The 24,870-nt window shown below is 35.5% G+C and overlaps 3 protein-coding genes across 4 annotated transcripts; 2 read left to right on the top strand and 1 right to left on the bottom strand.

Moving 5' to 3' along the window:
* Positions 1 to 1,712: 1,712 nt before the first annotated feature.
* On the top strand, positions 1,713 to 4,590 carry LOC140983036 (fructose-1,6-bisphosphatase, cytosolic). The gene is made up of 12 exons (XM_073449907.1): positions 1,713 to 1,926; positions 2,312 to 2,359; positions 2,562 to 2,636; positions 2,901 to 2,962; positions 3,045 to 3,111; positions 3,188 to 3,301; positions 3,384 to 3,470; positions 3,556 to 3,626; positions 3,804 to 3,869; positions 3,942 to 4,028; positions 4,191 to 4,266; positions 4,343 to 4,590. The coding sequence occupies exons 1-12, from the start codon at positions 1,768 to 1,770 to the stop codon at positions 4,451 to 4,453; spliced, it is 1,023 nt and encodes a 340-aa protein (XP_073306008.1). The 5' UTR covers positions 1,713 to 1,767; the 3' UTR covers positions 4,454 to 4,590.
* Positions 4,591 to 5,913: 1,323 nt separating this feature from the next.
* Positions 5,914 to 18,071, top strand: LOC140982519 (exocyst complex component SEC5A-like). 2 transcript variants are annotated; one of them, XM_073449060.1, is made up of 21 exons: positions 5,914 to 6,469; positions 7,410 to 7,561; positions 7,646 to 7,740; positions 8,498 to 8,692; positions 8,772 to 8,899; positions 9,014 to 9,172; positions 10,564 to 10,668; positions 11,219 to 11,293; positions 11,553 to 11,690; positions 11,762 to 11,953; positions 13,297 to 13,422; positions 13,898 to 14,024; positions 14,118 to 14,328; positions 14,697 to 14,812; positions 14,936 to 15,170; positions 15,664 to 15,757; positions 16,136 to 16,213; positions 16,304 to 16,360; positions 16,581 to 16,730; positions 16,793 to 16,882; positions 17,041 to 17,180. In XM_073449060.1, exons 1-20 carry the CDS (start codon positions 6,095 to 6,097, stop codon positions 16,850 to 16,852), a joined length of 2,868 nt encoding a protein of 955 aa, XP_073305161.1. In that variant the 5' UTR covers positions 5,914 to 6,094; the 3' UTR covers positions 16,853 to 16,882; positions 17,041 to 17,180. The 2 variants fall into 2 exon arrangements, with proteins under 2 accessions (XP_073305161.1, XP_073305160.1); XM_073449059.1 differs by lacking the exon at positions 16,793 to 16,882 and adding an exon at positions 17,638 to 18,071 and having other exon boundaries at positions 5,916 to 6,469; positions 17,041 to 17,259.
* Positions 18,072 to 18,354: 283 nt separating this feature from the next.
* LOC140981994 (sm-like protein LSM3A) lies at positions 18,355 to 20,604 on the bottom strand. Its single transcript, XM_073448406.1, has 3 exons — positions 20,387 to 20,604; positions 19,248 to 19,343; positions 18,355 to 18,741 (listed from the first exon to the last, which is right to left on the bottom strand). Exons 1-3 carry the CDS (start codon positions 20,501 to 20,503, stop codon positions 18,661 to 18,663), a joined length of 294 nt encoding a protein of 97 aa, XP_073304507.1. The 5' UTR covers positions 20,504 to 20,604; the 3' UTR covers positions 18,355 to 18,660.
* Positions 20,605 to 24,870: the final 4,266 nt, after the last annotated feature.

Below are 24,870 nucleotides of genomic sequence, written 5' to 3'. Positions count from 1 at the left end.
TACAGAATGTATTCATGTGTATTGGTGATAATTTACAGGGAAAATATACGAAGCAATTATTGGGCTTTTGAACCAACACATTCGGAAGCCCTTAAGTGGGCAACAATACCACAGGCCCAATTCAAATTACTGTCTATTTTTGGGAAGTCCGTCAAAATAATTGCATTTATTTAGATAATTATAGAGCTTTCGAGTTCAAATTTTTGGGCAAAAGCTTTTGGGTTGAGCGATTTAAGTTATTCAAAGTAGAGCCGTCGGACAGGTTAACGGGGCCAACCCACCATAACCCATTATTAGACGGGACTGGGTAGGCCAACCCGACATTAGGTTGGTTGAGAATTTTTCAACCCATTCTCAACCAGCCCAACCTATCTTGGTTGCTCAATCTTTTCAATCTTTGTCTTCATCAATGATTTCAAGAGCATTTGATCCTTCACATATAAGAGAAAAAGTTCTCACTTGTGTATGTTTTTACTTTGAGTTGTATAAAGACGTATATTCAAACCTAAATTAATTAAACAAATAAAACCCTAATTTGGTGTGCCACCCGTCCCAACCCGCAACCCAAGCGGGCTCAACCCATTTGGCCTGCTTCCAAATGAGTTGATATTTCATCAAACCAGCCTACCTATTTTATATGGAAGTCAGGACTCGACAGACCTAACTCATTTTGACATCTCTATCCAATTGTAATGATTTCACAAACAGATGCGAAATATACATTGTGAATAATAAAAAAAAGTCGATGATATCATGTTTTAAACTTTTTTAAAAAATATTTCGTTATTAATTGCATGCGTCTTATATATATTATATGCATATATACCCGTGTGAGTTCCAATTACTAAGCATTAAACAAAGACAAAGTAAAATGGGGCCATCCAAGGGGGAATAAGAATTATATCATTATCATCATTATTATTCATTGAATAAGAACAAAGAATCGAGTATCAACAATAAATAGGAGAAGAATAAAGACAAGAGGGATGGTTAATCCAACAAATTTGAGTTCGTTACTTGCTATATATAAGCGGAGATGGGATTATATATCCGGCAATTTTAGCCTCCACTACTTCCTCATCCCATCTCCATCCACCCGATCGACTATTTGTGTACAAGATTCGCCATTCTCCAACTCACCTCCACACCACTCCAACCTAATCTGTTCCCCATTCGGAGAAGTCTATTTCTTGCTCTATGGTAATTACTTGTCGTCGTTACATTTCATATCGTGTTTTTCTCATAAACAATAATTTATTTTTAAGTGATAATACGTCATATAATCCAATAAATTATCTTACTTGACTGACAAACTTGGAGTTCTATCAGTGTGTTACTATTGTATTCGTCCATGAGTTTACAGTACACTTAAATGTTTAAAAAAATACAAACCTCCTCGAATTCATGACCTACACATACATACATACATACTGGTTGGATATTGGATAATAAACGTATCAAATCAAATTTACAGTCCATTTTATTTGGTAACAATGAGGTTTAAATAATATTAAAATACGAAAGTGAAAATAAAACCAGTCGTCGTGTTTAGAGAAATGTAAAATTCGTAATTCTAACATGTTAGAAAGCGACAATATCGAATTTGAGAGGCGATTAATCTGGTTTGTCAGCGACCCCACCTGGGCCAATATGAAATAATAAAAAATGACTTACTATTTAGAATAACTACTAGTATTATATAATTAGCAACATTGGTTCAATATATGAAGGAAGGTGGTGGTGGGGGTGGCAGCAGAAGCCGGAAAAATGGATCACGAGGGAGATGCGATGCGGACAGATTTGATGACCATTACTCGGTTCGTGTTGAACGAGCAATCCAAATATCCGGAGTCTCGCGGGGACTTCACCATATTGCTCAGTCACATAGTTCTTGGCTGCAAGTTCGTTTGCTCTTCTGTTAGCAAGGTTCAATTTCGGTCTTTTCCGCTTGGTTTTTTAATCTTCAAGTTGTTCGATAATGGAATTTTTCTCGAAGGTTTTTCTGGAGATTTGATGGTGTTCCGTCTGCTGAAAGAGCATATATAATTTCCTGAAACGTGGATATGGAAGCGTGATTGGTCTAAACATGAATTTGTGCATGTATTAGCAACTTAATTTAAGAAAAAATAGAATCCCATTAATTGGAATGGTTTGTTTTACGTGAGTGTTCTTTTCATTTGAGTACAACCAGCGCATGTATGAACATGAGTCCAGATTATTCAAACGTTTGTTTACGTGTATATGTCTCTGTGTACTTTCGGTTGCCTTTTGCTAGTAGGTTTCTAATTCGCAAATATATGTGATTTTGTAGGCAGGTTTGGCCAAACTCATAGGGCTCTCAGGTGAGACCAACGTGCAGGCAAGTTCTTGGAGAATTTCTTTAGCTTTGTGATTAATTATGATATGTACGGGCGCAATATTTGTGTTTGATTCAGTTTTAATCGAAAATTTCCAAATTTCAATTTGATAGGTAGGCCGCCAGAGATGATATGCTCACCATTATAAAACATAGCTCTTATATTTTGTAAGCCATCTTATATTATTGTGTATGTTCAATAAAGGGCGAAGAGCAGAAGAAATTAGATGTGCTGTCGAATGAAGTTTTCATCAAGGCATTGGTCAGCAGCGGCAGAACAGTAAGTCCCCAAAGGTTTTGCATTTCAAAATTGTGTTTAGACTGAAGGAATTTTGCTCCATTTAATCCTCATTTTTTAAATATAGGCAGTGGGCATGTGCTCTTCTTATGAAGAAATCACAAGTTTCTGGAAATCTTTTATTTTTAACATTCATAAAACTCCTTATTAATTATTCAAATGGTTGATAAATATGATTAAATGCAATGTATGTCCAAATTACTCCATCCAAAGTGCTCTAATTAAGTGATATGCAACCACTTTCAGTGCATCCTTGTCTCAGAAGAGCATGAAGAAGCACTATTTGTAGAACCATCCCACAGAGGAAAGTAAGAGCTGAAACTAATATAGCAAAATATCATAAGAGTTTACAAAGTTTTTCCACTTAATTATCTATTCTGAAAAATGCAGGTATTGTGTTGTGTTCGATCCTCTGGATGGGTCGTCCAATATCGACTGTGGTGTTTCCATCGGAACCGTATGAGTTCTTGACTTTATTGATAACTGAATCCATCTGAGTATTAACCAACTTGGTATGTACCCTTTTTTTGAAGATATTTGGGATTTACATGATCAAGGATGACGGTGAACCAACGATAGAAAATGTGTTACAACCTGGAAAGAACATGTTGGCTGCTGGCTACTGCATGTATGGGAGCTCTTGCACGGTATATGTTATTACATTTTTCGAAAGTTTGCACGATTTTGACAAAATATTCTCAGTTGGATTTCTGCGGTTAATTTTATCAGCTTGTTTTAAGTACTGGAACTGGAGTCAATGGTTTCACGCTCGATCCATCTCTTGGAGAGTTTATATTGACTCATCCTGATATCAAGGTGAGGATTTTTCATCATTTTCAGTTTCTTGATGCATAATATACTTGTCTCGTTAATTAACGAGCCGATAACCTTTTTGTGACAGATCCCAAAGAAAGGAATAATATATTCTGTTAATGAAGGAAATGCCAAGAACTGGGATGGCCCAACTGCAAAGTATGTGGACTAATATACATTTAGTTCCGATAGCGACCCCTCTAGATTCAAATTTCTTTCTAGAAAAGAAACGAATTAAAATGGTTCTGGCTACGCCATTGTTTGCATCAAATCCAATAACTCAGAGTGTCCATTTGATTCGATGATCATCTGATTTATGATATTTGTAATTTGAAGGTATGTGGATAAATGCAAGTTCCCTAAAGATGGCTTACCAGCAAAATCTCTACGATACATTGGAAGGTAAACAAAAGTTTCGGTTCTAAATCATCCACAAACAGGAATACAGGATCATGAATGTGTTGCTGTTTTCAGTATGGTAGCGGATGTACATCGCACATTGCTCTATGGAGGCATCTTTCTGTACCCAGCGGACAAGAAAAGCCCGAACGGAAAACTGAGGTAACCAACTTGTGATGTCCTGTGTGAAAGTTTTGACTCTTTCTCCTTCAAGTTTACTTACTACGGTAACATAGTGGTCCATTCTTCTATCTATCAATGCATTGCAGAGTGAATATGGAACTAGATCAAATAATCGATCTGCCTCTTATTTTTATGTAACAGGGTTCTCTACGAAGTTTTCCCAATGTCATTTTTGATGGAACAAGCTGGAGGACAGGCATTCACAGGGAAACAAAGGGTAAACTTATTTTGAGAGCTATATTCTTTCAAACATTCTGACATAAAAATGTGATGATGCCAATGTATTATTTCAGGCACTTGACTTAGTTCCTAAAAAGATACACGAGCGTTCTCCAATATTCCTCGGTAGCTACGATGACGTTGAGGAGATCATAGCATTGTATGCAGCCGAAAGACAAAGTTGAAGATGCCTGCAAATTTTCATTTCTATCCTAAAGTGTTCGTTTGCTGATTATTTTAGGACCGACCCATGTTTTAATTGTGTAACATTTACATCACTATATTCATTATTGTGAAGTTTGAGGTTAGAAAGTGCTGATGACATGTGCATGTTCAATCCTCAACATCAATGCATACTCCTACAACTAACCATTACTCATGGCATCAAAGTTTTCAATGTTAAGATGCTGTCTTATCATTTCATACGAGTGTTTATTTTATTTTAATTAAAAAACCCGACTTGGGATATTATTTTTCCATTCCCATCTAAATTCATTTATCTTAAAAAATGAAATTATAACGGTAAGGTATGTGGTATATTTTGTTTAATAGCAAAACAAATAAGATCGTATGTGACCGTAAATTTGTGTTTATCAGAACTAAGTGTTATGTGAAATGTTAAAACATCTCAGACAACATGCAGTGGAATATATAAGCTTGTAACATAAATTAACTTTAAGTAAATACGATGGAACGAAATAAATTTTGCACAAATATCGGTGCCTCAAGGCAAAAATTAATCACTAGAAAACTAATGAGTTTACACAAAAACTATTACTAGTGATTTTAATCAAACTAATTTTCTCAGCACGTTGAGAAAATCAAATGATTCCTAAAACAAAGAACCACATTAAAATAATATATAAAGAAGCAAAACACGATGTCAAAACTGGAGCAATAAAAACAAATTTTTAGCCAACTCTTTCACAGTTGTTATCTGCAATGTCTCCAACAATCATGGCAACACGTGGATTCAGTACTCTTCAATCAACAACAACCTTGTAGTCTGTAGATTAATTTCTCTAAAGTTTATGTCGTACAAATGTGCAAGAGTATGTATGTGTTTTTGCGTGAATCACTTTATTTATAACCCTAAAGTTTATCAACAAGGAAACCTAGACAATATGAAAAGTAAGAGTTTTATCAGAAACAAATTTTTTTTAAACCAAAATATTATATCACAAAAATCTTAACATAATTATCACATTACGTAGAAACACGAAACCATAATTAAATATTCAAAATCATATAAACAAGAAAAATTAATCTTAAAAAATAAATTTAATGCGAAAATTATATTTCTCATCAATAACAACCACTTTTCAATATATTAACTTCATTTCTTCAAGCATAAAAGAAGTTCATCTATTATTGGTGCGGTGAATAAATTTTTTCAAATAAGAAGACGACTTGCTTTGAATTTGAACCGTCGTGTTCAAGTTAAAAAAGACATATCATCTCAATGTAGTAAAAAACAAGTTTGTCGATCAATATTTAATATTGAAAAAAGAAAAACATGGATTCGAAGAATCAATAAAACTTTTATAGTATTCTATAAAATAACGAAGAAAATATAATAGAATTTATCACTAATTTAGAAATAATCCACCTGGCACGCATATATAAAAGTTACAAAAACGTAAGCCTTGCCCGCAATACACACGATCACAGCTCACGCCATCTGCAACACTCCGACTTCTCCTATTTCACGTTGTTCGATTTTCCCGACTCCTATGAGATCCAATTCCAGATATTCACTACCACATACTTCTACCAGATATACATACAATCCTTAAATCTATACATATTGTTCGAAGTCCGCTCAAATGTCGAGCGGAAGTGATGATTTGGACGAGGATGCGCTGTTGCAGAGGGCGCTGAAGGAGCAGGCACAACGCGACCAAAATTACCCAAAACCGTCACAATCGAAGCCTGTACGCAACTACGTACAACCTTCAGCGAAGCGAGGAGGCGTTACCGGCAACTCGGTGCCGCAGCAGAAGAAGGGGATCAATCAGCAGAGAAGGGCATCGATGGATGAGGACGATGATTCCGAGGTGGAGATGCTGAGCATTTCATCGGGAGACGAGGATGATCGCGGATATGTAGCGCCGAAGAATCGCGCCGGAAGTGGGAGAGATGATGATAGAGCGTGGGACGGGGAGGAACCGAATTGCTGGAAGCGCGTTGATGAAGCTGAGGTACTCGTGTTATGTGTTTATTTAATTTATTGCATTGGATCGAGTGCTTTAATTTCTGAATGAATTGGATTCCAATTTTGTGTCATGTTGCCTATTTAGGTTCCACAAATACTTTCCATAGCCGGACATGATTGTGCTATTTATTTTTAGGGTTTGGAATTTTAAGTTGAAGTGGAAGCTACTGGTTTCTTAGCTTATGTACTTTACAGTATAGTGGATGTTTTATGCCCTATCAGCGGACGAGGGCACATTTTTAAGCATTGATATTTGAACTTTTGCTTTGAGTACCCTCATATTAGTAGCTGGATGATTAGTATTTGTCTGCAAACAAGGGCACAGGAGAAAACTTTGACGTCAATTCATGGGTGTCAATTATTTAAATTGATAGGGCAAATGACTGATGGCATGGATCTAGATTAACTTTTTTTGGTTTTTTTATTTGATTACATGTAGCGGAGAAGGTGTTTTTAATGGGTCTCGACCCTGGGGACCTCCACAGTTAATGAAAGCCAGGGTTCCATAAGACCACTTTACGAACTTGGCTAGAAGTATGGGGTTTTGATATCTACAATTTGTGTTCCACAATAGACGCGCGCCTTCTTAATCTGTTTTATTTAACATGGTTTTTCATAATTGAGATGAAGATGGATCGATTGATATAATCAGGGTGCCCATTTGATCCCAAAGAAATCTGTTGCCTTGTAAGACCTGCCGCACACCTGCTGCCTAAAAAAATCACTTGCCTTTTCTGAATTCAAGTATTTCTACACAGTGCGCATATATATCTTAGGACAGAAATAAGTATCCCCTTCCTCATTTATCTAGCTTGCCCTTTCTGGGATTTTGTTTTGGTGATCTGAGTGACAAGAGTGATAACACAAATGCCTTCTATTTGCAATTGGAAAATTCATGGAATTTATTTAGGGGAATTTTTTCGCAGCTGGCTCGAAGGGTTCGTGAAATGAGGGATACAAGAGCTGCTTCCACGGCTCAAAAGTTCGAGAAGAAGCCATCAGCAGCGGGTAAAAAAGGACTAAGCAGTTTACAGTCGCTTCCTCGAGGCATGGAATGGGTGGATCCTCTAGGACTGGGGTAAAAGACTCTCATTTGGTAATTTTTCTCATCTGAACTTTCTGCTTATCGATTAACTTATAACCCGAGCTTCTATGTTGACAGGCTCATTAACCATAAAACCTTTAGGTTAATCAGTGATAATGTAGCAAGTGTTCCTTCCTCAATCGACGTTGAACCTCTTGATCCGAATGCTCGTGGTATTACTTCTTGTTCCTTGCAACTGTTTATGTTAATTTCTTTTAATGCTGACGAGGACGTACTCTTGTCTACCGGTGTGAACAAATCTGTAACTTGATATTAGTTTCGATAAACTTGTTTCATTATCATGAAGTAGCGTTTTACATTTTCTGATGCCAACAAATAAATTCTGAAAAAGGATTTATGTAGTGGGTCTTGGCGTCTTGCCATCAAAACTTCGCAGGTGGAAAAATGTTAGGGTTTGCATGTGGGCATAGACACGTGTCCATTTTTGTTTTCATTGAATTGAAAGTTCAGTTTTTTTTTTTGGTTGAACTTTGTATTAGACTACAGGAGAAGGATTGTAATATTTAGACATCTAGATTCATGAATTATTTTTTGTTGTATATTTCAAAAGTAATAGCTGGTCACAGACACAGCTGGTCCCGGAATGCCAAGCTGGGGTCTACATGAGGTTGGTAGTTGTATAAATTATTTTTTATATTGCCACAGGTTTTTTTTTTTTATGAAATTACTTATTTTATTCTGCAATAAAAGGTGGTGATGTGGCTTTAGTATTGATTATGTTGTTCATTATTAGAGGTAATGGGTGCTTTTAAACCTTGACTTTTATGAACTGTGCGGATACTATTATTTATTTCGTAGAAATAAAGTTTTTGATTTACTTTTGTTCTGTGATGCCAAATATGCAACCTTTGAATCAAATCGGGTTAAGTTTAAACTGCTGCAGCGACATTATTTACATCACTTTTGCAGAGAAACTAAACTATTACTCGGAGAAGTTTGATGCAAAACTTTTTTTATCAAGAGTGCACCTAGATACTAGTGCAGCAGATTTGGAATCTGGAGCTCTTTCACTAAAGAATGATCTTAAAGGACGTACTCAACAGAAAAAGCAGTTGGTTAAAGAGAATTTTGATTGCTTTGTCTCTTGCAAAACCACTATTGATGGTCAGTTGGCATCATAAGTCAGATTATAACACTTCCACTTTTTATCATGTAATTTTTAATAGACGTAATTTTACAACAGATATTGAGTCAAAATTGAAACGAATAGAAGACGACCCCGAAGGTTCTGGAACCACTCGCTTATTTAACTGTATCCAAGGAGTCAGTTCGCTTTCTAATCGTGCATTTGGGCCTCTATTCGAGAGACAGGTAGGTAGGATCCGGATCCGGATCCAGATCATGGATTAATAAAGGCCTTTTAGTTCAACAACTTCATTATGCATTTCTGAATACGTCTGCTTTACCCGACGAACATTATTCTAGGCCCAAGCAGAGAAGATCAGGTCTGTCCAGGGAATGTTACAGAGGTTTAGAACGCTATTCAACCTTCCGAGTGCAATCCGAGGCAACATTAGTAAAGGAGAGTATGATTTGGCAGTAAGAGAGTACCGCAAAGCAAGGTCCATTGTGCTACCTTCTCATGTATGGTCCCTTGTTGCCTTACACTTTTTCTTAATATCCGTCATACTACCTTCAAAAAAAATCCGTTATACTGATTAAGCTGCGACAGATGGTGAGCCATGTTCACTTACCAATGGTTTTTTATTTGTTGCTGAATATCCTTCTCTTGTTGATTATTCGGTGTCCGAGATAGAAGATGACTGTGAGTAATCTCTTTTAAGATAGTGACAAGCTGTAAATGCCTCAATATTTTGATTGCTGGTCTGTTTTATTTCTTGGTACTCGTGGAGCAGTATCATAAACAAGTGTCAATCTCAACTAGATTGTGTTTGTTAAAATGAATCTCTTGTCTCCATTTTGTTTTACGTGATTTAAGTTTATACGTCTCCAGTTAATCAAATCATGCTGGATACCTTCGTGGTAAGTTAATTTTGACATCCCAGTCATTTTGTTTCTACCTCACAGCTGTCACCAGTGTCAGAACTTTGCCAATTCATCTTAAACGGCTAATCCTGATATTATTTTCTGTTGCTGCCATTTGACCTTTTCTCAGCATGTTCATTTTAATTTGACCATGACCAATTATTATGTAACCAACCAGCCTCTTTGGCATTTTCATCTTTGGTACGCTCATAATTGGGTTCATAGTCTGATACTCGTGAAATATTATAGCCAGTCAAATAATTGATGTATAGCCTTTTTTAAGTTGAAATTTTGAAGGCATTTCACAATCACATAAACCTCCCACCATGCTCTTGAAGGTCTCGGAAATGTATGTACAATATCTTCTTCATATGTTTAGCTTCGATACGAGGCATTAAATTGTCTGCATTCAAGCACTTGAACCCCACCTAAGATAATTCTGTCTATATGCCTGATATTTTCTGTATTTATGGGGTCCACTCGATTCATCTCAAGTCTTGTATGATGGATTTGTTTGTCTACCTAGGCATTTTCCTCCTCGACGCATATCATTTTGTTGCAAACTTTAACGTTAAATTCCCAAAAATGAAAGTTGTTCATGTGAATACTACGCTGAATTTTTTTCCCAGGTCAAAGCCTGGTACTGTTCAATGCTAATTTTACTTTCATTTCACGTTAAATACGACGTCTATATTTTGCTTGACTGATTTATGCTGCTGTCGGGGCTTTTATATGTTCTATTTCTTCTCTCAATTGTTTCTTATCATATTGTGACATTGCATGAATGTAACTTAGTTTTAGTGATTACGGTGTTTTCTGTGATTGGGGCATTTCAATTGTTTCCTAGAGAAGGATGTAGTAGCATTGATGATTGAAATTATTATTATGTTTCTTCAAATTATTTGTTCAACTGCACATAAATATTTAAGGCCTTATGTTGCTTTTAATTATCTCATTTAAACAAGCACTTTTCCCCTCCCAATTCTCAGGTGGGAATTCTGAAACGTGTTCTTGAGGAGGTTGAAAAGGTCATGCTTGAGTTCAAAGGCATGCTTTACAAGTCCATGGAAGTTCCTAATATCGACCTAACAAATGTAAGAAGTGTTATCTACGCTAAAGGATATATTTTGGGTGCCAAATTTTACACTTTACTGTATCATTCTGTTATACTGGTACAGATGGTGTATATGGTGTTGCTCTTGTCCAAGAATAATTTACATTGGTTGGTCAACTATCTTGCTTCTTCGCTCCTGGAAACTTTGTTAATCAAACAATATTCTGATAGACCTTTCTTCATAGCTGCTTTTATCAAATAGTCAGAAAAATGACAACAGTAACTTGTGCTCAAATCAAAAGGAAATAGGTAAGCCCAATGAAATGGAGACACGCATACTCATCAAGCCATGCTAAATCACAGTACACAAAATTGAATGTTGCAAAATGAGTTCTTGTGGTTGTGGATTGGATGTTATTATAGGTGGAATGTAACCCACTAAGGTTTTCAAGACCACATTCTGCAGCTTTTTTAAATCCCATAGAAACCAACAAATGAGACTAGAAAATATTTGGATAAAGCATGTAACCTTCATATTTTATTTTTTAACCTGTCCAATTGCTAATTAGTATTTTTGGCCTTTCATGCAGCTTGAAAATACTGTTAGGCTCCTGTTGGAGCTTGAACCTGAGTCAGATCCAATTAAGTATTACTTGAACATACAGGTGAGAAGTAATTTGCAGCATGATCAGTCATCTCAACTGATTTATAACTTCATATCTCATATTTGCTGCCCATGATATCTAATTGATGGATGCTTGATTCCATTCATTTGAAAATTTTTACATTTCGTGACCATATTACAGTTTTTCAATGTCACAAGAACTTCTTGCTTTCCTGTGTTCCTAAACTCTGTTCAACCGAAGCAGCCTTCTGTATTAACTGATATATTAATTACTGAATTCTTGATGTTGGTTTTGACAGAACCGCAGAATTAGAGGTTTACTTGAGAAATGTACTTTGGATCATGAAACACGAATGGAAAACTTTCAGAATGAGATAAGGGAAAAGGCATTGTCTGATGCAAAATGGAGGCAAATTCAGCAAGATATAAGTCAATCTGTTAGTGCTTTTTCACGAGATGGTTGACTTAATAATCAATTATCATTCTAAATCTTCTTGTATAACTGCAGTCATCTGTGGATTACACACTGGCTTCAGTAAACTCTCATCTAACTGGAGATCTATATCCGGTTGAAACTACTGGTGAAGAATTCAATGCTCTTAGGGGAAGATATATTGGCCAGTTAACTGCTGTACTTGTCCATCATGTACCCGCGTTTTGGAAAGTGGCACTTTCTGTTTCCAGTGGAAAATTTGCCAAGGTATATTTGCCAAGCTCATCATATTAGACTTGTTGATTTCCATGATAAAATTATAGTCCTCGCCATTGGCAAATTCAGAAAATGTTAGGTAATTGGGCGGTGAATCAGTGATCATTTTACATTTCAAGTCAGCAATGATCTGCAGGAACACTTAGAAATTCTCTAGCCCTGTCATAATCACGTTCTTAGCTCCTTGTTTGGAGCTTCATCTGGCTAATTTGCGTTTAAGTTTGAGAAACTTAATTACAAATGGCTCTTAATGAAAAGGATTGATGCAGCTAAATAATGGGCTTTTTGACAGATTATTTGGTCTGTACTATTTATAAATTCAACATTTGATAAAGATAGAGAAGCAAAATAAATGTGTACTTTTGAAGAAAAATGATCATTCGTTCAAGATCTCATGACATCAATTTTATGTTGGAAGTGAGATTCAACTTTTATTTTTCTTATTTGCCTTGAATCAAATTCAGAAGTTTAAATAGTTAGAGAATAAAGAGAAAACGGTGTGTGTTAATTTCAATTTGTATTCTTATGTGAAGATGTAATGATAAAGGTGAAGTTAAGATCTACCTTTTCATTTTGTTTTTGTTTTGGGACAAAAGAAATGGAACGTCTATAAAAACCTCAATAGATTTTCACAATAAAGTTTATGCCTGTCATTTTACACGATATATGACTACCTGAGTTTGGGTTCTGAATGTGGACATTTTAATGAACTTTCTACTGGATGTTACTCTTCTCATTGTGGTATTGTTTGCGAATCCAGCTGTACTTTCGTTGTATTTAAAATACCTGATACAGTATGTACAACAATGGAACATTCTTATATTTAGGGTTAAATCCAGAACAGCTGCTTGGATCTCCATAAAAGAAAATAACCACTCGATTAGACCCTGGATGATAGGGAGGGAAAAAATTTCTTAGAACTGGTCCATTAGTATGCCTGAACGTTTGAGTCATAAGAACATTCTATTTTAGCAAGAATTTTTTATTAATGTCCCTCCAAAATGATTTCGGGACTCTGGAAAGCTGAAGATGATGATTGAAATTTGAATTAATAACCTTTAGTTATGGCTTTTTGTAGGCCCTCTTCAGAAACTTGGTTGTTTTACAACTTTATGTACTTATTTTGAGCTTTTATTTACAGTTACAGGTTCTTGTTGTCCCCTTTATGGGGAATTTGATATTTTGTTGTGCCAAATGTTATGATTGTATTTCTTTTCTCGGGCTTTTGGAATTCTTTTCATTTCTCAATTTGTAGTGATCTTTGAGATTTCATATCACTGGTATTGTCTTTCTGAATGTTCTTTTTTGGAATATTAACATATTTCTTTCGGCAGTCTTCCCAAGTAGCAGCTGATGCAGCTATGAATAATTCTTTGATTAAAGCTGAGGATAAAGTGGGAGATTCCCTTGATGAAGTTTCTGGGATGATACGTAATACCCTATCAGCATATGAATCTAAGGTAAGTGGCATTTCTTGTACATGAATACTTCGAAAATAGACTGAGGATTATAAATTCAGAAATGGCATTTGAGAGCAGTGTCCATTTTGGGATGACTAGGAGCTAGGTCTTTTCCCAATATACCTCTTTCTAGTTTGTATTTAATTTTCCTCCAAACACTATAATGAAACTAGGATCTTGTATTCATGGATTTCCAAATCCAAACCCTATATTTTTATCCTGCTGAACACTGTAAGTTTGATCCATATGCAACCGGACTAGACTCTCTATTTCTAGCATAACATGGAAACTGATTTTTTCTTATGTAACTGGGTAGGTCTGAAAATATGCATTGACAAATTTGTCGAAAGTCTGGGATAGCTTAGAATAATTGCAATTATGATCGGCTTTTGTAAATAGTTTAATGCTTCAAGATGTTCTACTCAGAGTCTCAGTTACCGCCAACATTGGTGATTCATGAAAGTTTCTTGCATAGGTTCATGGAACATTTCGTGATCTTGAAGAATCCACTATGCTCGGTCCTTATATGAGTGATGCCATGAAGGAGATTTCCAGAGCAAGCCAAGTCTTCGAAGCAAAAGATTCAGCACCTCCCGTTGCTGGTACATTTTAGAGGCTGAATAGAAGAAAATGTTTTGGGAGTTGATTTTTTTTTCCTTTATGTATGTTTTGAATGCATTTTTTCATGGTTTCAGTGACAGTATTGAGAACACTCGAGTTTGAGATCTCTAAAATTTTTGTGACGAGGATTTGTTCATGGATGCGAACTTCTACGGAAGAGATATCAAAAGATGAATCTTGGGTCCCAGTTTCTATTTTAGAAAGAAACAAGTCACCATATTCGATCTCGTCTTTACCTCTAACATTCCGTACAATCATGATCCCAGCAATGGATCAGATCAACGTGTGAGTTCCTAAATTTTAGCTAGGTTCATAGATTGTACAAAAAAAGCACTAGAAAACGGGTCTGAGCATAAAAATATACACCTCACATCACAGGGACTGCTTGGGCATGACTTTTATGGTGGTTGTGTGAGCATAGTTTCAACAGTTTCTACTTGGGCCGACAGCTATAGTTAAGTTGCAGCTTGTTATGTGACCTTATGGCATCCGCCGTAGCAGCCTATAATAGTTTCTTTGATGGAAATTTCATGAGTTGTGCACTTAAATATGTACATTAGTTTAGAAATATTGATTTGTCTTTCAGTTACACTCTCTCAAGGATGTAGGTTTGGAGTTTGTTATCTATGTCAGCTGACCAATTTTTTTATCAGGATGATTCATTCTTTGCAAAGTGAATCGACAAAATCAGAAGATATTTTTGCACAGCTTCAAGAAATTCAAGAATCAGTTAGACTTGCCTTTTTGAATTGTTTGCTGGATTTTGCTGGTATTGAATGATGGGCGTTTTCTGTTTCTTATGTTATTCAGTTATTTTCTGATATTGCACCGTAAGCGAAAGGAGTAAGAGATTGTGGTTCTAACAATTATCTATTGGTGACTAATTAACCAGGTCACTTGGAGCGCATTGGGTCTGGGCTTACACAGAATAGGTCAAACATTGAAAGTCCACGCTTCCAAAATGGATATTCTTATGAACCGGTGGAAAAATCATCGGAACCTCTACCAGGAAGTATTGTTGATCCACATCAACAGCTGCTAATGGTCCTGAGCAATATTGGATACTGCAAAGATGAACTTACCCGTGAGTTGTGTGGAAAATACAAGCATATTTGGCTGCAGTCAAGGTAGGCAGAGAGTCATGTTTAATGTGTGTTGAACATGTTACGTTATGTCTATCTTTGAAGTACAGATATCCCTTGTATTTAGTGAAGCATTTTTTTCTTCTTTGGAAACCATTAAGGGCTACTTTTGCTTCGTTATGAAGTTTCCCTATGTTTTGTAGAAACAAATCCATAGTTACCATTGACTCATTGAATAAATGTTCTTCTCCCAATAGACGTGACTCAAATTCCGAGTACTTCTACCACTTATGCTATGGGCATTTTTCCACTGACGAAGTTTCGATGTGAAAAAAAGGATTTCACAAATGAGAAGCCATAATAGTCTTATAATCTTTCCTGAATCCAAATTCCGCCATTTTAAGAAGATAATTCCATGATTCCACACAATACTAGGGTTAACTGATCTTGATTTTGGAATGAGTCTGTCTTGAGCAAAAAAAATTTTGTGTGTTCTGGATGTTGATGTTGCAATTGCTTGTTTTGTTTGCCAATCCAGGGCCAAAGTTGAAGAAGAAAGGGACATGCAAGATTTGGTTATGTCTTTCTCTGGCCTTGAGGAGAAGGTCCTTGCACAATACACTCTTGCAAAGGTATGGTAATAGCTTCTTTTTAGTTGATCTTAGATATATTTTCTTCATTGATTCACATTGATGTTCATGAAAAATCTTATTGGTTTTCTGATATAGAAATTTTCCCACAAAAGTTAGTAACTGTTTCATATATTGATGTCGGCGAATTCAGGATTTTCTGTGGTGGTTATTATTTGTTTTTTTTTACCAAAAATACAGTGTTTTCTAATCTGACTTTGATTTAGCTTGGTAAACCTGAAACTTAGGTTTTGAGGTTGGGTTTGAAATTCTGCATTTCACTTTATGCAATTTTAACATGTGACTTTTAGAGTTGGGTTGAAATTTCTCTTTACTCAGGTGTAATTTATTTCTTTATTGCTTACGTGATCATTGTCACAGACGACTTTGATTAGAGCAGCTGCTGTAAATTACTTGTTGGATGCTGGAGTTCAATGGGCAGCAGCACCTGCCGTTAAAGTGAGGATCAATTTTCCTGTTATTCATTTACTGCAGAACTTTGTACTGTAGTTGGCTGTATTTTCAATGATTAAAAAAATTGTGTTGCAGGGAGTTCGAGATGCAACTGTTGAGCTACTCCATACTTTAGTATCCGTGCATGCTGAGGTACTTATCCCACCTCATGCATAGAATCTCCTGACGAGAAAAGACTTCTCCAAATCTTATCATTGTGGCATTGTATCAGATTTCATTTTTCCAATTTATTTTATTAAATGCATATATGCATCAACTCCATTTAATTTTCTTCTGTAAGAATAAAGTTCCAACTCTTTATGTAGATTTTACTTTTTAAACTTTTAAATAAACAAGTCTATTCTACATGCAGGTTTTTGCAGGCTGTAAGCCTTTGTTGGATAAAACTCTTGGTATTCTCGTCGAAGGCCTGATTGACATATTCCTTGGTCTTTTTAATGAAAACAAATCCAAAGATCTCAGGGCATTAGACACAAATGGATTTTGTCAACTCATGCTTGAGGCAAGTCTTATTGTTTCAACTTTCTTTTTTTTAAAGAGCCAGTGTTCATTATATTTTTCCAGAGTTCTACTGGGTCTGCTTTATCAAATGCCTTTACTACAATGAACTCATGCTGGAGTTGATTTGTGAAAAATGATATTCTGAAACTATGTGTAAGATCAAAACTAGTTTTTGTAACAATCCCATTTGGCAAAACTCTGTGCCTTGTGCTGAAATTAATTATTGAATGCTCATGATATGGTTACGGCTGTTCGATGTTCTGTTCATTTATCTGTTTCTAAGACAGCTAGTTAGGCTGATTGTTTTGCAGCTTGAATACTTCGAAACTGTGTTGAACCCTTACTTCACACATGATGCAAGGGACTCTCTCAAGTCATTACAAGGGGTTTTATTGGAGAAGGCGACAGAAACCGCACAAGAGTCAATAGATACTCCGAGCCATCAGCGCCGGCCTACACGTGGGAGCGATGATGTCATGCTTTCAGATGAAAGACAGTCGGGGTCGTCTATATCACCAGATGACTTGATTGTGAGATTTTCTTATCTATTTCTATAACATGTCCAAGTTCATTCAAGCATTTGTATTATGATACAGGAGTAACAACCAGGAGTGTCAGTGCCCCATTTAAAACCATTTTCCAATATTCTTGTGTAACTTCAACTCCAAAAATATATTAATTCTTTTCCTCCACTCATTCCTCGATCACCCCAAAATAAAGTTACATTAGACTAGGTAATCATAGACAACTTGACGTGGACTAAGTCCATATTGAGTGTACAAAATATTTCCCTTATTGGAGAGGTCATCCAAACCCCTGGAGCGATGGTGATAATCATGTTTATAGGATATTCAGAGTGCATGGAAGAATTTTCACTTGAAATTTTTTGACATTTTTTGTCCACTCAGACTCTTGCCCAGCAGTACAGCTCAGAGCTACTTCAAGCTGAACTTGAAAGGACAAGAATTAACACAGCATGCTTTGTGGAGGCACTTCCATTAAACTCGGTCCCAGAATCAGCAAAAGCAGCGTACGCCTCTTTTAGAGGGTCAATGGATTCACCCAGCAGAAATTTTAGAGGCACGCAGTCTTTTAATTCCCCCAGTTTCTCCAGGCAAAGGCGTAGATGAGTTTTTTACTAATCCTCCCCATTTTTTGTGATTTGTTGTATTTTAGTATTATATTCTTTTTGGAAAAATAAGTTGGTGTGTTTCCGCATAGTGATTATTGTGTATAAGTATCGTGTTTTGAGACGAATTTTTGTAAGTATTTGGATTAGCTTGTTTTTAACACGGGAAGCTCATTCTTTTGTATTTTGAAAATAATACGTTTCATTGCAGTAGATCTTACTTTCATCCGAAGTCCTCGTATCGAATCCGATAGAGCGTTTAAGTTCTGAGCTTTGATAAGATAATAGTAGTGTATTTGGTATCTAAAATGACTTAATTTAAAATTAATTTTGGTGGATTACATGTTTGGCCTTTTTTTGTTTACAACCTTCGAAAATTTGGGTCCAAGATTTTGAAAGATATATTTGAAATTATTTTTCGGTGGTTTAGTTTTTAATGAGCGTACGAGATCACGTAAAACTTTATTTTAATATTTTTCATAAAATTGAAACAGAATAATCATGCAAATGAATTTAATACTCGAGCCATCAAGCAGTCCACTTCCCTATTGAACGGAAACGCACGTTCGAACTTTTCGTGTAGAAAAAAAAAAAAGACTTCTAGAAATTGAGGTTTATGCATGTATACCTCAATTTCATGGATGATTATATTTTAAGCAATTTCTCACACAGAAATCACTATGCAACTCACGAAGTTGAACCAATTTTTATAGTGTACATGAGAAATTTGTCGACATCCAAGGTTGCACAAAATAACTGTTCCTTCAAAGCGTTAAAATGCAGTCACTTGATCTTCTCTGAATCAGGCTGTTCGCAATGGAGGTGAAACCAAAATGACACCATCTCCTCTGACAAATAGAAATGGTACCATACGCCTGGTTGTCTGCAAGGACAATCAAAGTTGAAATTAGATACAAGCAAATCAGTTTACAAAACTAGAACATAAACTGCATCGCGTTTGATGAATCCACATCATTAAACCTTCCGAATAACATGTGGAGCCACGTACGAGACAAGAACGAAATCGAAAACTAAATTACCATGTTTTTGGCCTAATTGGTTCCATTAACTTTTAAACCTTAATTTCATCCTTCCAAATATATTAAGTGAACAAATGTGATACTTGATTCGACTATACTTTTCCTTTGAGGGCAGTCAACAATACGAAAAAGTTAATATTAACTGATCCAGAGTGAGGTACAATAGAATTTCTAAATTTATGTTTTCTGGACAAATCAAAATGTCCCGGACGAAAATTAATCACAGGCTACTGAAACTATTATCCAAGACAACGCATGCTTAGTATGCAGTGGCCGATTTCTTCATACGCTGACTATAAAAAAAAACTGAAAACAAAAAGAGTCAAAAAAGCAAGTCATCATTGCTTACCCTCACAATTTCCTCGTATGTTTCATCATCGATCTCCACAGTAGTAACAATCTTTTCAACATCTCCCAGAATCATATTTAAATGCTGATCATAGGCCTGCCAAATTTTCATCACAATTGAGTAAGTAAGAACTTTTTCAAGTATGCTTAAAGTACAAAACATGAAATCCATGTTAAATTGTTAAAAGAAATGGAGGAATAAAACCAAAACTAAGAAAGATTGCTACATAGATATTTAACTACACCAGATACTCATGCCAGGATCATTGAAGAGGTACTCATACTTGGGCCACAAGACCGGTATATGCCATGGTTTTTTAACTATATTAAGTTACTTCTTCATAACAAAACAAAAGTTAATCTGAAAGACTGAAACCAACCGTTCAACAACCAAGTTTTGCATCACTAGCAAAGTCAGACTAGAAACAAACATACGACATTGGCTACTCCTAGTTTTAACATCTGATCTTCTCAACGTCATGCTTTTGTTGCTCATGAGGTCATGGCTAGGACTCGAGAATAAAGCTCCCCATTGCTCGAACATAAAAGAGGCTCTGCTGTCCGGGTATCACTCTGGACCGCCTTCTCTCATCCGGAAGATGCATATATGTGCTGCAAAATGTGGTTGTTTCTAGAAGTCTTTTTTTTTCCTTTTTGGCCCATACATATTCGTCTGCCCCGGAGTTCGCAAGAGAGAAACCATTACAGAAAAACTACGAATACACAAGCTGAAGTTCAGCCAAAAATTTCATTTTGACCTAAATCCCTTGCAAATTAATCCTTGAAATTTTGCGAAAATCGTTAATCCCGTCAAGTTAAGCCCAAAAATAATATTAAAGGATAGTGTATCTTTAACAGCATAAAAATTGATGCGAAAAGAAAACTCGGGCCAAAATTCTAATAATAAAATCAACATAATACATGACCTAACAGAAAGGTTCAACAGAAACCCATCAACTGCACATCTAGTCTCGCAAATTTCCCCTAATCCCCTCATATCCAAAGGATGAAGCAAATATCCAGCTATAAATTAGAACAAAAATTTCTTATTTCGAACCAATGAACTCCAAAAAAGGATAATAAGCACACCAATCCACGTAAAATTGCAGCATACATATAGTAAAAGCGAAGAGCACAAACATGAAGCTTGCCACGAAGCTCGCGATCGTGGCGAAGTTTGACGTATATGCGCTCGTCGAGACTGAGACGAATGAGGTCCAAAGGCTCCTTCACTGTAATCTCCTCTTCGCTCCCCATTTTTCTCCGATTTGCTATTTGCTCTCCTTTGCCTTTCGTTTTTCAAAACCCCCATAAATCGTTTCCCACACTATTGACCAGACTCGCAAACGCGATTCCTGTATTACTTTAGCGGGAAAATGAGGAAAAATAGAGTCAGGGAAGAGTTTATTAAGGAAAAGAGAGTGAATGTAATTTATTTTTTATCTTTTGTTTAAAAACTAATTTTTTTCATTAGTGTTTTAATTTTATATATAATAAAATTTATAATTTAATTAAATAAAAAAATTTATTCGACTCAATTTTTCCATCTTTCTCGACTCAATCCTAGATCTCATTTCATTTCTTATCTTCACAAAAAATCTTTTTCCTCTCAACCTTCTATCCTCTCATTTTTTGGCTAACAATTAATCACGAATCTATAAATTATTCTTCTGCAACAAAGCCAAAAATAAAACTATGTATTGAAAAAAATTTATTTTGAGATATCAAATTTATTGAGTCTCGTCAGTGTTCACGACCCAAGATGAAGTACTTCACCCTGGTCGTGACACGATCCTTGGCTTCACGACCCATGGATCGTGGGTCTTGTAGTTGTGCTTCACGACCCACACAGTGCTTCATTGTGAAGCACATGCAATGAAGCATTGTGCTTCACGACTAGGGGTGTAAACGAACCGAACACGTTCACGAACTTTTCGAGCCGGTTCGAATAATATTTGGTTCGAATTCGAGCCGAACTCGAACATGTTCGAATATTTTTCGAATCAAATTCGAGCTAAAATTATTATTGTTCGTGTGGGGACCCGGACGCTAATCATCTTCTTATTCGTCATTGGGATAATTGGATCAATGTAATTAATCTGGGTGTAAATTTTTTTTTAAAATATAGCGCGGAACGTAATGGAATTAATCTAATATACATATCAGTATAAAAGTACAAGTCTTGTACAATATACATTCATCTAAATTTAATGTTCAACAACTAATTATCAGGTGTTCAAACCCTATTTACATCGAAGTCCGTAGTCTCCACTCTAATCACGATCTCTCTTCATCTCCTTGACCCTGATCCTGTCCTACCTGTTGTCATGCACAAATACAAACACGACAACAGCCGGATAATTCCGGTGAGAAATACATCCCAGTATAAATCAACAAAACATGCAATCATATAATCGATATAAAAGCATGAAACAAATATCAACAATTTGTATTAAATCTGAAAACATGAATCGATATAAAACTGTAAATAACTCGTGACTTCACAGCTCAGACTAGACTCATTCCTAGTCTAGGGATCCCGGTTTCCAGACGTTGGCATACTATATCGAATCTCAGTAATAGAAGTAAATCAGCTCCTAATCAAACATCGATATAAACCAAACATCCAGTGTCTTGACCTATCCGTCAAAGACTTTGGCACCTCCGCCAATAACTCCTCTGTGACAATGTACAATGGGCCAGTGACTACTCTATCACAGTCTGACACCTCTGTCACAAGACCAATCGTCTAATCACGCTTTCTATACATCAATAAAACAAGCATATCAATTCAAATCAATGCATATAATAACAATAAGTATGTGGTTTAGGGAAACTCAAGTTATATTTAACTCGAGTCATTCTCCCGGGTTCGACATTGACTTATACCTTTCTTTTTGTAGTCTCGGTCTGAAGAATAGAAGTTCTGAATTCAGGACTGTCTCTGTAAATCTGAAATGACATATCGAGAATAATAATATCAACATTCCATTCTCAAGTCAATACTGAATCTGATCAATCTGAATTCAATTCAAATCAACGGCATAACGCCACAGTCTCAATATTCCCGTCAATACAAGACTACCAGATATTAATTATAAATCATAACCCATATCTGATATAATCCATAATCAATCCATAATTCAAATTTGTCCCATTTTCAATCGGTATAATCAGAAAATCATAACAATTTCATAATCAGTTTGTTCTTCGATCTGACTTCAATTCTACGATGTCTAACATATCCAGAACACCATATATAGATCATATCAAATTCCTACAACATCATATTTTCAAATGATAACAGAACTCAGTAAAACTTACGTCCAGTTGTAGCTGTCGACGAGATGAGTACGGTACTGTGTCCGGATTTAATTTCTGATATACGGATCACACGAAATCACAAATCACAACAAACTAAAGTTGAAGGGATTTCTCGGAGAATTGGGCTCGGTTCTTGCTGAAGGAAAGTGAATATCTATATATATTAGCATGCATGATGTGACAAGTGTCACACTCAAGTCTTAACTGCACTTTAGCCCCTGAAATATTCACTATTTGCAATTTGGTCCCCGCTCAATCTTTTTAATTCAATTTCAATCCTAATTAATTACAAAAACCGTGGAATCTAATTCATCATTCCAAAATTCGTAAATTAAATAATCTCGGATTAAAATGATATAATCTCGGGCCTTACAGTTCGATTGTTCGCGAACCTTAGCATTATATTTAAAAAATAAATAAAATATTATTAAGTATATATATAGATATATTGATTCGAATTATTCGATTTAGTATTTAAAAAGTTCGAATCGATTTCGAACTCGAGCCTCAGTTCNGATTATTAGTTGTATAAATTTAAAACAAAACAAAAGTTATTTATTATAAAAATTTAAAATTAATAGGTTGTGTCACGACCCATAAATCGTGAAAGGGTCGTGAAATCTTCACGTCACGACCCCGGGTGGGTCGTGAAGTCACGACCCTGAGTCTTGTGCTTCACGACCCAAAGTGGGTCGTGANTTTTTGAATGCAAGTTAACTTTAGGATCAAAAAACGTTGAAATCTGTAAGAAGATTGTATCATTTTTAAATGAGAAAGAGATAGAATATTTGGTGTAGTACACTCAATTTGGTAATTTAATTTTATGTGTTAAGTATTATAACAATTTGAATCAAAACTGAGTCAAGGGTTATGACTCGTCAGAAATATAGCATGCACACCTCGACTCACAGCAACAACCTGTGAGCACACCTCGACCCACAGCTGCACCTCGACCCACAGTGGGTCGAGACACCTGGACCCACTCGAGACAATAGCCAGAACTAGAACTCTCTACTCACACTCCACTATCCAGACCTAGCACATACGATCATACTCGACTCACACTCCATCCACCTTCTCGACCCACACAATAATAAACACGTTCACACTAATTCCACTCACAAAAATTCAAAAAAAAAAATCAGAACTAAACTGAAACAAATATAGCAATACAGAGCATTCGAGTATATACTAACTTCTCTACAAATCTTCAAAATTTCAAATGATTTTTGATTATTGTGTCGTGAAGAACACAGAAATAACGGGAATAAATGAAAATCAAATCGGGGAGGGACATATCAATTAAAAAAAAATATTTTTAAAAAAAGTAAAATCTAACTAACTAATTAATGACCTAATAAATTAACTCACATAACTAACAACAGTCAACTCCCTTTTTTCGATTTAAAAAAGTCAAAATCCCTTTTATTTAATTAAATTTAAAATGAGTCGTATATTTTTTATTGTCCCTTACTTTTGCACTGTGAAAATTGAAATTTTAGAAGTTTTATAATTTGTTAACGTTTTATTTCTAGGGTACGTGTTTTGTGAGACGGTCTCACGAATCTTTATCTGTGAGACGGGTCAACCTTACTGATATTCACAATAAAAAAATAATAATTTTTTATGAATGATTCAAATAAGAGATATGTCTCACAAAATACGACCTGTGAGACCGTATCACACAAGTTTTTGTCTTATTTCTATTCAGTAATTTGGATTTTTTTTATTTTGATATCGACAGAAACCACGAAATCCAAAATAAAAATCGCATTTAGGTATATTCTTTCAAGTGCCAAAGACAAGAAGCATTTAGCATTTTTTTTTTAAAAAAAAAAATACCTTTTAGGTCTTTCTAAAAGTATCGATAATTTATTATATTATTCTCTTCGTAACACATCTTGTTTCATTCACTAAGGAAAAAAAAAAAAAAAAAAAAGACTGGCCCGAGTTGATATTCTAATGATAGGTTTGGCCAAAAGTTCAAATTTTAAACCCTCATTTTCCGTTCACAAAATCTGTGCCCACTTAATTTTGGCGATGATTCCATTTTCTTTAAATTTGCTGTTTGACTATTTGTCACTAGCATGAATAGTATACCACTTTCATTGAATCCACATGCTGATTGCAAGCTGGCTGGCTATCCAATTAATTAATAAATTGAATTTAATTGTTTTTTTCATAATATATATATATATATAATTTTATACGATGAAAACCTTTGATGGTGAGCTCTGACGATGAAATTGTATATTCAATAGATATGTGAGTCGTATCAATTTTTTTTTTTTTAAAAAAAA

The sequence above is a fragment of the Primulina huaijiensis genome, chromosome 8, assembly GCF_012295235.1.
Source record: "Primulina huaijiensis isolate GDHJ02 chromosome 8, ASM1229523v2, whole genome shotgun sequence".
In the NCBI taxonomy this organism is placed as follows: domain Eukaryota; kingdom Viridiplantae; phylum Streptophyta; class Magnoliopsida; order Lamiales; family Gesneriaceae; genus Primulina; species Primulina huaijiensis.
Note: the sequence above shows the minus strand (reverse complement) of the source record. Positions and strands in the feature narration are given on the sequence as shown.

Coding starts and splice junctions, on each gene's coding strand:
- LOC140983036 (XM_073449907.1), top strand. CDS start 1,768: ATGGATCACGAGGGAGATGCGATGCGGACAGATTTGATGACCATTACT. Junction 1,927..2,311: donor TTTGCTCTTCTGTTAGCAAG/GTTCAATTTCGG, acceptor GTGATTTTGTAG/GCAGGTTTGGCCAAACTCAT. Junction 2,637..2,900: donor TGGTCAGCAGCGGCAGAACA/GTAAGTCCCCAA, acceptor AACCACTTTCAG/TGCATCCTTGTCTCAGAAGA.
- LOC140982519 (XM_073449059.1), top strand. CDS start 6,095: ATGTCGAGCGGAAGTGATGATTTGGACGAGGATGCGCTGTTGCAGAGG. Junction 8,900..9,013: donor GGCCTCTATTCGAGAGACAG/GTAGGTAGGATC, acceptor ACATTATTCTAG/GCCCAAGCAGAGAAGATCAG. Junction 14,813..14,935: donor TTGTTTGCTGGATTTTGCTG/GTATTGAATGAT, acceptor CTAATTAACCAG/GTCACTTGGAGCGCATTGGG.
- LOC140981994 (XM_073448406.1), bottom strand. CDS start 20,503: ATGGGGAGCGAAGAGGAGATTACAGTGAAGGAGCCTTTGGACCTCATT. Junction 19,344..20,386: donor AGCTTCGTGGCAAGCTTCAT/GTTTGTGCTCTT, acceptor AAAATTTGGCAG/GCCTATGATCAGCATTTAAA. Junction 18,742..19,247: donor CATACGAGGAAATTGTGAGG/GTAAGCAATGAT, acceptor TTGTCCTTGCAG/ACAACCAGGCGTATGGTACC.